Genomic DNA, 12,608 nt, shown 5'->3' with positions numbered 1-12,608 from the left:
TGGTGTCTAAACTTTAGACTGCTACTATATATGTGTTTCCAAAAACATATATAGGGGATTGGAAATGATGCAGACAATTACATTTATGGAAGCTACAATATCAAAGCTGATCTACCCCCCCCCCAAAAAAAAAAAATACAAGTAAAAAAGGTAGGTAGCTAGATTACAATCTAGTCTCAAACTCACCTGGTTGAACTGCTGCTGAAGTTTCTCATTGGCGTAGTTGATGCAGAACTGCTCAAAGCTGTTTATTTCAAAGGTCTCAAATCTGTTCAGATGAAGAGAAAACATTCAAGTGTTTAATGAGTCAGAAGTCTCTGGTCTCCTGTCATCCTGTGTTGTGGACAGTGATTCTAAATCATGGGCTGAGAGGAAAACTGCACCAAACAATCAACACTCATTCAAGGCTAGAGTTGTCATTCAAATCCAGGACTTCAGGACTGAGATGTTTATTGATCCCACTGATGTAGGGAGGTGAATAATCTGTCAATGTGCCCTTGAGCAAGGCACTTCACCTTAACTGCTCCGATAAACCGCTCTGGATAAGAGCATCTACTAAATGACTCAAATGTAAATGTATGCCTGACGTGATAGCTGAAAATACAAAGCTGAATATACAGAGGCCATGGAAAACTGCCGTTCTGAGTCACTGCTTGTGAAAAGCATGTAAAATAGTGACCAGGCTGCTGTATCTGCTGAATGTCTTATTTGGGGAGAGGTTTCCACTGTAGCTCAGTATCTCTCCCCTCCCTGCCCCAGCAGCCAGCCTTATCAATAATCTAACTCACAGCAGGGAACCAATTAGGGCTTCAGTCAGACAGGGTCAAGCAGAGGAAGAGCACAGCTCCCCCAGTCAATATGGTTCTATACACTTAGAATACTGTAATGAGAAGACGCACTTAAAACACAGTGGATGGAGATATTTAGCTGGAGAAACACAGAGCGCTCACACATATGCGTCGACACAGAGGCACATCTGCAGACTCGAGGGCACACACACTGAGTAGTTATGGAATCTACTCATCAAATACAAGCTTCTTCGTACCCTAGTACAAAGAACATGGTGTGACAGAACTGTGAGGCAAAATTAAGAATGTGGGATTGAGATGATGTTGTTCTGTGTGCCTGCTGTCACAGTGTATTAATTTACTGCAAGCCTGGGATTATTTTACCATTCACCAAGGCTGAGATTTCACTCCTGGCGCTGGCAAGAAAATCAGTTCTCACAGTCAAGTTCCTCCCACAATTCAAACCAACCCACTGTTGAGCTTTGTTTTTAGAGGTTTTGGGGAGCACAGGTGGACAGCCTTACCCATAGATGTCCAGAACACCAATGAAAGAGTGTTGTTTGGAGGAGGTGTGCAGGGACTTGTTGACGTACTCCACGATCCAGTCAAACATGTGGGCGTAGATGTGCTTGGCGAGTGCGTCGCGTGCATTAGCTGCCTGTTTGCGAGACATGTTCTTGACGTAGGTCTCTGACGTGGTAACCAGCTTCCTGTGACATAGCCAGTGCTCCATCTGCTCCAGCTCCACCCCCAGCAACTGGCAAAAATGCGCCAAGTGAGGGTCGTTCTTCTATAAACACACACACACACATTGAATCAACAAATTAGGTATGAGGTATAGAGAAGATACATGGTTCGGGGTTGTGATGTGGAACTAGAAACTCAAACAGAATTAAGCTAGATAAGACTGGATAGTGACATACTAATATGTGGCAGGAGTCTCCGTCTCTCTCCGAGCAGATCTCCACGTTTCCCAGATGCAGGATGGAAGCTATGATTCTGAATATGCTGCTTTGATTGCTGTCATTAACACCTGTCAAACAACCAGAGTAAGGTGCATGTTAACAGTTGTTCCATCGGGAGATTGAAAAATAACATGTTTCTATTTCTCTTTTGTGTGATTAGAATAAAATCCCAATCAGCCTTTACGCCTATTCTAATGTAGGTGTGTTGCTAGCTTAGAACGTACCCATGCAGTCAGACACTTACCCAGTAACGTAAAGGCTTCTCTCGTCTTCTCAAAGTCCTCAGCATCATTAACCCCCTCAATGAAGATGTTCTCTCCTTGTGATGTGAAGATGAAGTCCTCTGCACTGGCTTCAGGATGAAAGCAGCAGTTAAGTAGAGATATACATTAATGTATAAGACCAGTGTTCTTATTAGGAGGCCCTGACAGGCATGATAGGCATCCATTATTCTCTAAATCCTTTAGTATGAGAAATAATTGCCTCTAGTAAACATGATATAAAGAGAATAAATTGCTTATGAAACAGATAGATAGTGGAATATTGTCTTCATCTGTGACACTTACTCAAGGCTAGGTCTTTGAACTCTGGCAAGTTAGCCGAGGCACACAGCTGGTAGAAGATGTGGTAATTCCTCTCATCCTCTGCCTAAAAAGCAGAAATATACTACTGATGTTATATCACTTAAAGGACCAATGCAGCCATTTTTACCTCAATATTAAATAATTTCTAGGTAACAATTAAGTACTTTACTGTGATTGTTTTCAATTAAATTGTCAAAAAGCAATTTGTCAAGCAAAAATGTTGCTACAACTGTCTGGGAGTGGTCTGGGCGAGGGTCCTAATTGGAGGAGTCTAATAGGAGAGACATATAACCTAAAAAACTAGTTATTGGGAGAAAGGAGGGCAAAATCATGTTGTTATTGGTCTATTAACTTATTCCGCCTGGTGATGTCACCAGGGAGTCCAAAACATCATCCTTGCAAAACAAGCTGCAATTTCAGTCTTTTCCAACAGCTCTTACAATAAAAGGACATTATCAGAATTTTCACAATTTCACAGTATTATTTCAACCTGTGGAAATATATATAATATACAGGAAAATTCTATTTTTGCCTGCACTGCCTCGTTAACTCTTTATCAATAATATCTTCTGAGTGAATGAAAGACTTGGGTAGTTTTGTTAGATCAGGAGTTCCCCTGGGCTGCAATTTAATCTTGTAGCTCTATTCATTTTTTAAAATTACTTAGATAAATTCATAATGATATTTGATTGTCTGGAAAAATGTGTCAAGTTAGGGCTTAATCAAATGCTTATTTAAACTAAGGAAAGTAAATGTGAAGGAAGCATGGACTTGCAGTAGTAATACAGAGTGAAACCAATTTCTTCCCAGACTGAACAACATGGAGTTACACGTACCTGAAAGACTACCCTTGACTTCTCCAGCAGATACGTGCGCATGTTGGCTCCTATGATGTGATAACTCCTGTCAAAACCAATCTGGATGTACTTCCCAAAACGACTGCTGTTGTCGTTGCGAGTGGTTTTCGCATTTCCAATAGCCTATAAAGAGAAGAACGGGGCGGAAAAAAGTGTGAGTTTCAAAAGAAAATCTTCAAAAGAGATCAAAGGAAAATCATAACCACTGTAAAATATATATTTCTATCCTCTCATATTGTAATTCATACGACAAAAAAAAACTTTAGTCTCCTTACTGCTTGTAATATACCTTGACAGTCATAATGCTCCTAATTCTGAGCTGTGACACCTGCCAAGATGGGGCTTGAGCCAGTCGGTCCTTGCATACAGATCAGTCCTGTTTCTGTTTCTTTACTCTGAGTCCATTACCAGCCTCACGTCAGCTAGATCAGACAGAAATGTCTGACCGCCCTTCTCCTGAACTTCCTGAACAACAGACGGATAACTTTCTAGCTAGCAGCCTTTCCTGGTCTTATCGTTCCACACAGGCTGATGGACTTTGCTGTTAGGAAGGTTTGTGCTGATTCAGAACACCAGAGAGGGTAATGGACTCCTGCTGTGCTTGCTAGGCTTCTTCACATACAGTTTTCATAATGATTCCCCATACAAGTACTTTTCTGTAGCCTGAACTCTCCAAAGTTACAACTGAAGATGTGGAGTCCATTGTACTTTTTGTGTGCCAAGAAAGTTAACACGATCACGTTTTAACAAGAACCAACCTAATAGTGTTGCACGCTATACCAAAACTCCTGTACTTTTTCAATACTAGAACATGAAAAGTGGTTCGGTACTAGAATTTGTGTTACTTTCGGTACTTCTGTCAAATGCGTCGCACGTTATATACGGATTGAGAGGATCGAGTCTGTCAAGTCATTTTTCTGAATCTTCTCAGGGGGCCGTAGCTATCCGGGCTAATTGCGCTTGAAGCTGACCCAGCATGAGCCACTTTCGAGAACCAAGTGAGAGGAGAGAGAGACAATGCAGACAGCACAACTTATTCTAACAAAAACATCATACCACCACGCCCGCAGCTTGTTGACAAAACTGGCTGCAGAAGCAAACTATGGGAATACTTTGCTTACAGATCAAATGAGGGCCAGCCCACCGAAACAACTAAGCAAAAGGTGCTAGAATGGAGTGCAGTGCAAAGGAGGTTTAGCTCCAAAACAACATAAACAACTATTTTACACATAATATTTGCATTGTAACGTTATTCTACTAGCAACTAAATTTGAATACTTTTTTTGTGATGACATGAACATATATTCAGCATGACATTCATGTGAGCATTATAATAGGATTTACAACCCAAAAGTAATGCGAAATGCGCTCATAAAACGTGACGATTTTCAATAGTTACCACAGCCACAAAGTCAAAATTGCCAATATTATTGTAAAAAATCTCGAAAACAAAAATGATTCAAAAGAAAAAGAGTTAGGCATAAGGTTAGCAGTGTGGTTAAGGTTCGAGTTAAGTTTAAAATAACATTTTAAGAAGAAAAATTGTAGAAATAGGCGGGGTTTGACTTTGTGGGTGTGGTAACTAGTAGCAACCTGACTGGACAGCAATATACTTAAGACTACTTCCGGTTTGCACTCGATTTCCCTTACTAGTATGCTATATAGCTGGCCTGGGCTGGTCGACAGTATGGGATCATCAGCCGATCCTCACCTCCATGATGGGGCTGGAGGCCAGCACCTTCTCCTCAACATTGGTGTCGTTGGCTGACCCTCCCACAGTGGCGAAGAACCGCATGGCGTACTTAGCAGAGACGGTCTTCCCTGCCCCTGACTCTCCACTTACTATGATGGATTGGTTCCTCTCATCTCTACAGGAAGAAGTGATTGAGATCGACATTGGAGACATTTTGTCAGTTATTTGCAGTTAAAAAGGTAACTGACCATCAGACAATATCAGATATTGCAATAACACTACAGTAATACAGTGGATCAATCCTATAGTTGCACAATGCTAATCAACTCTGCATGACTGGAGTTGCCAGGACAATATAGCAGTGGGCCTTTACGTAGGCAGCGACTACAACTTAATGTGGACATGGTATTGAGGAGGGTGACAGTTAATGTGGACCTGAGCACTGTTATTATCCACCCACACCTTCCATTGAAGACACCGTCTCTGCCTGGACTGCTTATTTAGAGCCTCAGTCCCACACCAACACTATCAAATTACATAGCAAATTGAATTAGGGGTCTAATCAAGTGCTTGATATGCAGCTATGTGTCACACAGTAACAAATCAATTGCCTCCCAAAGCAGACTAATACATAAAATGTGCTTATGAAACTGGCAACTGTACCAGGTCTGATACAGTAACAGAATCCCGATCCTGGGTTATAACCAATTAGCTGTACCCAGAGGCTCATACAGCACCTGGCCATCTGCTTGTATGCCTCCTCAGCAACAGCAAAGATGTGTGGGTCCATGTCTCCCATGTTCTGCCCACTGTAGGCATTGATGACCTCCTCTCCATAGATCTGCAGCTGCTCGTAGGGGTTGATGGCCACCAGCACAATGCCTTTGGAGGGAAGATGGAGTGAGGGAAGGGAGGACAGAGAGGACAATATAGCCAGTCAAGTAAAACATTCAACTCTCTAAAATCACTATATCTCACAGTGATACTGTAACCGGTAGTTACTTAATCCTATATTTAGTAATATATCTCATATATCCATGTGGGTGTGTGTATTTGTGTGTCTCCGGGGGTTGGGATAAAGCAAAAAGACTCATCTCTGTTTGTCCTGTGATAAACTAATCTTCTTATTAATCCTATCATACTGTACGTACAGAACAAAATACTATTGTAATTAAAACCACATTGATAACAACCCTTAGTCGTTTTAACTACTACCTTTGATAGGTAAATACTACATGGAGCGGCAGGGTGGTTAGAACATTGGACTAGGAACCGGAAGGTTGCAAGTTCAAACCCCCGAGCTGATAAGATAAATCTGTCGTTCTGCCCCTGAACAGGCAGTTAACCCACTGTTCCTAGGCCATCATTGAAAATAAGAATTTGTTCTTAACTGACTTGCCTAGTTAAGTAAAATAAAAAATAAATAAATAAACCATATCACAACATCCAGATGGCCAGTGGAACGTAGAAGGTTTGCCCTGGCAGGGTTACTAAGGGGACAGATCTCCCTAATAAAATATGGTTGTGATATCTATGGCCAGGGTATACTCAACAGATTGTCTTTGCTCATTACCTTTTGTCTGCTTTGTTTAAGATGAATTCCACACATGGCTACAGAGCAAGCATTGCTTGCTTTAGTCAATGGAACCCTAGTTGATTGGGGATTGGGAGGACAGGTTTGTAAAGGTTGGGACAAGTCAACCAATAAGGTCAATAAAAGCCTCAATCCTACATGGTGTATAATAGACCAGCCATACTAGTAAACATGGAGGACTTTGTAGCAAAAGGTCAGGCCAAGGGATTTTGGAAGAGAAGCAACCCAGGCCACATTGCATAAATCTAATTGATGTCAGTGTAATAAATGGCAAGATAAGATTTGAAGACTTGGATCGATTCACCCCATCATATGTACACTACCGTTCAAAAGTTTGGGGGTCACTTAGAAATGTCCTTGTTTTCCATGAAAACATACATGAAATGAGTTGAAAAATGAATAGGAAATATAATCAAGACGTTGACAAGGTTATAAATAATGATTTTTAATTTAAATAGTAATTGTGTAATTGAAATAGTAATCCTTCAAACTTTGCTTTCGTCAAATAATCCTCCATTTGCAGCAATTACAGCCTTGCAGATCTTTGGCATTCTAGTTGTCAATTAGTTGAGGTCATCTGAAGAGATTTCTCCCCATGCTTCCTGAAGCACCTCCCACAAGTTGGATTGGCTTGATGGGCACTTCTTACGTACCATATGGTCAAACTGTTCCCACAACAGCTCAATAGGGTTGAGATCCGGTGACTGTGCTGGCCACTCCATTATAGACAGAATACCAGCTGACTGCTTCTTCCCTAAATAGTTCTTGCATAGTTTGGAGCTGTGCTTTGGGTCATTGTCTTGTTGTAGGAGGAAATTGTCTCCAATTAAGCGCCATCCACAGGGTATGGCATGGTGCGGCAAAATGGAGTGATAGCCTTCCTTTTTTCCAAGAACCCTTTTACCCTGTAACAAATCCCCCACTTTATCACCACCAAAGCACCCCCAGACCGTCACATTGCCTCCACCATGATTGACAGATGGCATCAAGCACTCCTCCAGCATCTTTTTCTCTTCTTCTGCATCTCACGAATGTTCTTCTTTGTGATCCGAACACCTCAAACTTAGATTTATCTGTCCATAACACTTTTTTCCAATCTTCCTCTGTCCAGTGTCTGTGTTCTTTTACCCATCTTAATATTTTATTTTTATTGGCCAGTCTGAGATATGGCTTTTTCTTTGCACCTCTGCCTAGAAGGCCAGCATCCCGGAGCCTCTTCACGGTTGACGTTGAGACTGGTATTTTGCAGGTACTATTTAATGAAGCTGCCAGTTGAGGACTTGTGAGGCGTCTGTTTCTCAAATTAGACACTAATATATATACTTGTCCTCTTGCTCAGTTGTTCACCGGGGCCTCCCACTCCTCTTTCTATTCTCGTTAGAGCCAGTTTCCGCTGTTCTGCGAAGGGAGTAGTACACAGCGTTGAACGAGATCTTCAGTTTCTTGGCAATTTCTCGCATGAAATAGCCTTCATTTCTCAGAACAAGAATAGACTGACGAGTTTCAGAAGAAAGTATGCTGATGCTCCAGATACTCAACTAGTCTAAAGAAGGCTAGTTTTATTGCTTCTTTAATCAGAACAACAGCTTTCAGCTGTCCTAACATAATTGCAAGAGGGCTTTCTAATGATCAATTAGCCTTTTCAAATTATAAACTTAGATTAGCTTACACAATGTGATATTGGAACACAGGAGTGATGGTTGCTGATAATGGGCCTCCGTAGATATTCCATTAAAAATCTGCCGTTTCCAGCTACAATAGTCATTTACAACATTAACAATGTCTACACTGTATTTCTGACCAATTTAATGTTATTTTAAATGGACAAAAAATTTGTTTTTCTTTCAAAAACAAGGACATTTCTCAGTGACCCCAAACTTCTGAACGTATGTAGATTCACCCCATCGTATGTTGCCTGTGTAGAGAGGTGATATTGTCATGTTTTGTCATTGATTATCATGTCTTGTCCCTGTGCTTCCCCTTCTATTCGTTTCCCTCTGCTGGTCTTATTAGGTTCTTTCCCTCTTTCTATCCCTCTCTCTCCCCCTCCCTCTCTCACTCTCTCGCTCTCTCTTCTCTCTATCGTTCCGTTCCTGCTCCCAGCTGTTCCTATTCCCCTAATCAATCATTTAGTCTTCCCACACCTGTTCCCGATCCTTTTCCCTGATTAGAGTCCCTATTTCTCTCCTTGTTTTCCGTTCCTGCCCTGTCGGATCCTTGTCTATAATTCACCGTGCTGTGTCTATGTATTGCCCTGTCGTGTCGTGTTTCCCTCAGATGCTGCGTGGTGAGCAGGTGTCTGAGTCTGCTACGTTCAAGTGCCTTCCCGAGGCAACCTGCAGTTCTTGATCAAGTCTCCAGTCTGTTCTCGTCATTACGAGTAGTATTATGCCTTTTGTTTTGTAAAGTAACTTTACTGGATTAAAAACTCTGTTTTCGCCAAGTCGCTTTTGGGTCCTCATTCACCTGCATAACAGATATAGAGACTTACCACAGTATGTGTAGATGTGATTGGACTCGGTGAAGCGCACTTTGAGGTTGTGCAGGACAGCAGGCTCGTGCAGGTAGCTGAGAGCTGTGAGGTCATTCTCCCCCACCAGGATATCAGGGTTCCGGAGGAAGGGAAGAGCGTTGTCTTTGGGTCCGATGCGGTATTCCAACGGCTGGGACAGATGTTCAAGCAAAAATGTCACAAAAAAATATTCCAGCCAAGTGTTTGCACGTGTACCTGTTGTAAGGGTAAGACCCTTTTCCCTTTATCAGTTTAAATCATATTGCAGCACCATCCATAAGAATATTACAATCCACACAGCTTATTGAATTATTGAGAAGAGAAATAATCATGTTTTTATGTTAAAGGATGACGGCATCTAGGTGTGTATGAATCGTACCTGACAATCCCACCCTGCGAGGACTATTAAATAGGAATTGTGATCATAAGTATGTATGTAGGGGAATATACTGCTGCTACATGAGGTGATATGAAAATCTCATCATATGCTTACGTATTCAAATTACTCTTGACACAGTGCACTGTAATTCAATAGCTGTATATTTTACTCTCAAAGTTTGCAGTTTTCCCTTAAACACAATTAATGAGTTATGGCACTTAAGTTTATGAATGTGTCTGGGCACACACACACACACACACACACACACACACACACACACACACACACACACACACACACACACACACACACACACACACACACACACACACACACACACACACACACACACACACACACTAACTGCTTTAATACAGCATGATGTAAAACGCAAAATGTACAACAGCACAGCAAAATAGACCAAAGCATATTGAGTCTTGAGGCAAAGGCTATATTATCCAAAAAAGGATATGGGATTTAATAACTGTGGCCTGATCCAGTGGGTAGTATATTACCGTTTCATCTTCAAGTTTAAGGTACAGGATGGGCTCTCCCTCCGTGTAATCTTTGATGATCTCTGCAGCTCTCCACACATCCTCTGGGTCTGGGATCCACACCCGAGTGTACTGGAAAACAAGAACACATACAAATATATTTAATTTAACTTTTTCAACTCATCAATTACTCTGATTATTGTTTGCAGTTAGATAACATTCCTCCCCCATTTGCCCAAGTTCATAGACGATGTTGTGTAACTTATTGTCAATAGAAAAAAAGTAGTAATTGTTTCAACAAATGCTTAAATTAAGAAATGCAGTGCCAATAGGTTGATGTGGCACAGTGGCAATATTGAGGTTGTGTTTGTGACACAACCAGCCTTGAGATATCCCAGATAGGTCTATATTGAGGTGAAAATGCTGACAGATCATTTCTTAACTCTTATTTAGGCCTACCTTTTTGATTACATAACTTAGGATCACATCCAAATTTACTTCAAGATAATTTTAGTGTTAATGACATTTACTCTAATGGGATCCCAAATCCTATCCTGAAGAGACCTTCAGCAACTTATTCCATCTTCTAAAAGTATTAATTGCACCTTTCTAACATTTTTTAAAGATCATTTAATAACTTCATGGCATTACTACGAGAGAAGTTTGGCCTGATGTTGTAGATAAAGCTTTAATTTTTCTACCTATTATCAGGATGGTGGGAGTAATTACTCCCTGTGATGAATTATACACACTATTAGGCTACCACTCTGACATCATGTGTGCAAAGAACAGGGTCAAAGTCAGTGTGCAAAATCCAGACATGAAAGATTGCCGCGAAAGAAACAGTGTTGTAGATCAAAAACATCAACACAAGAGAGAGAAAGTATGTTTCACATGCAATATGTTTTTCTTTATTGGATACATTAATTCTGCTGGACGATTTGCATAGGTAGTTAGCTAGCGTTGGCAAGCTAACTCTAGCCAGCTAGTTGGCTAACGCTAGTTGGCATTTTTGTTGGGGGTTCCAACTAGGCTAGCTTAGTTACCATCTACAGAAAAGACTTGCCATGCAATCTGTTTCGTTTTTTTTTGGTATTAGCTAGCACGCTAAGTAGCTAGTTTCCTCACGTTGACTAGCTAGCTACCTAAAGCTGGAAAATATGCTATGGTCGTTACTCGCTAGCTATCTAACGACAGTAACGTTAGCTGGGGTGGATGGTCTTATATTCCCTGAACCTTGTTCTCAGGGTATCCATACCCCAAGGGTATTAAGTGAGACATACCCATGATGTTAACGAGCTAGCTGTGTCAACACAATCACTTATTGTTAGCTGAATAACACAACAACTATATAGCTATATACCTAAACTATAGAAGTCATGATTTATGATAACTAGGGGCAATGTAAAGTGTCTATGCTAAATGGTCATACATTCTTCTTCTCTACCACAGATTACCACAACGTCTCAGACTCTAGGATGGGAAATACTTACAAGAAAGAAACAGATGGAGACAGTTGTCGATTTCCATTGTTACTTGTAATGTTAAAAAGGAAAGAAAAAGACAATCCCATGTTTCTAAATTAGCTAGCTTTATAGAGAAGGGTGCAATTGTGGCCCCCAATTCGGGCAGTTCCTGCATGTGATTAATTATACACACCATTAGGCTACCACTAATTGCATTCTGAAAATACAACTATTCGTTTCAGAAAATTCGAAAAATCGCATGAAATGAGGCATTATCAATTTAATTCAAGATCAGAACAATATTTTTTGTTTACTATTGCACTTCTCAGCACATACGTGTCACTTCACAGACGTTTAGGCCTATTCTGGAGATGCAAATGACCACCACAGAACAAAAGAAAAAACGTGTATTTTTCTGTGTCCTTGATGGCAAAAATAAAAGCTGTGGTCTGCTCAACAAATTATCCAAACAGTCCTCCTGACTTCCCATTCCTCAACAGATATGAAGCAGCCTTACTCCCTATTACTTTGTAGCAGTGCATTGAATGTGTGGGAAATAACAAGACAAAAGAGAAAATAAAACTTACTGTTGAGGTGTATTAGCTCATCAAAAACATGGCTAAATTTTCTCTGAAATCTACGAGACAGGCCAGGCTAAAACTACAGACCATAGAAACATAGTACAGTAGAGTAGGCCGACCTCAGACAGCTAAACTACATAGGGTTCACTGTGGGTGACTGACCACCAAGAAAGATTGATGTGTACATACATAAGTACACCAGATCGCAGGTTGATTCAGGTCAATTTGCTGCTAGCAGATGAAGAGTGCCAAAACAAAGCATGAGGTGCTGAGGGCTGTGAGTGATACAGCAGCTGACTCGGCACAGGATTTAGGCTAATCAGCAACATCCCTCCAGTGCATAACTGCATCATCTCCTTTATATCACCCCAGAGAAAACACCACATAGGGGGGAAGGGTGGGAAAAATAACTAAATCCAAAATGTTAATGAATGCTCTGACTCACCATCTTCCCTCCATTGGGCCACATTTGAAAAGGTGAGAGGATGGAATAATGTGTAGGCTATGGTTCACATATCATCAGCACACTGAATAAAAGCAGTCAGGGAGATGCAGTTTATACAGTGTTATCAGCCCTGTACTCTGCAATGTCCTCTGTGTGTAAGTCAAGTGGATTTTCAACAGCTGAGCTCTGTCGGTCTCAAAATGGAGAACAAACTCTTTTTGTACGACCTTCACAACTTCATAGGAAACTT

General features: G+C 41.0%; 1 protein-coding gene across 2 annotated transcripts in view; it reads right to left on the bottom strand.

Annotated features, from left to right (window-relative positions):
• LOC123999602 (unconventional myosin-Vb-like) overlaps positions 1 to 12,608 on the bottom strand; it is an 84,064-nt gene that overhangs the window by 51,145 nt on the left and 20,311 nt on the right. For both annotated transcript variants that reach the window (XM_046305520.1, XM_046305521.1), the window contains exons 2-11: positions 9,888 to 9,998; positions 8,973 to 9,144; positions 5,625 to 5,769; positions 4,906 to 5,062; positions 3,174 to 3,317; positions 2,320 to 2,401; positions 1,998 to 2,105; positions 1,712 to 1,821; positions 1,313 to 1,578; positions 187 to 268 (exon numbers count right to left, since the gene is read on the bottom strand). In XM_046305520.1, the coding sequence (XP_046161476.1) occupies positions 187 to 268; positions 1,313 to 1,578; positions 1,712 to 1,821; positions 1,998 to 2,105; positions 2,320 to 2,401; positions 3,174 to 3,317; positions 4,906 to 5,062; positions 5,625 to 5,769; positions 8,973 to 9,144; positions 9,888 to 9,998 (1,377 nt within the window). The remainder of the gene's footprint in view (positions 1 to 186; positions 269 to 1,312; positions 1,579 to 1,711; positions 1,822 to 1,997; positions 2,106 to 2,319; positions 2,402 to 3,173; positions 3,318 to 4,905; positions 5,063 to 5,624; positions 5,770 to 8,972; positions 9,145 to 9,887; positions 9,999 to 12,608) is intronic.

The sequence above is a fragment of the Oncorhynchus gorbuscha genome, linkage group LG16 (assembly GCF_021184085.1).
Source record: "Oncorhynchus gorbuscha isolate QuinsamMale2020 ecotype Even-year linkage group LG16, OgorEven_v1.0, whole genome shotgun sequence".
Classification (NCBI taxonomy): domain Eukaryota; kingdom Metazoa; phylum Chordata; class Actinopteri; order Salmoniformes; family Salmonidae; genus Oncorhynchus; species Oncorhynchus gorbuscha.
This window is presented reverse-complemented; position numbering and strand designations above follow the sequence as displayed.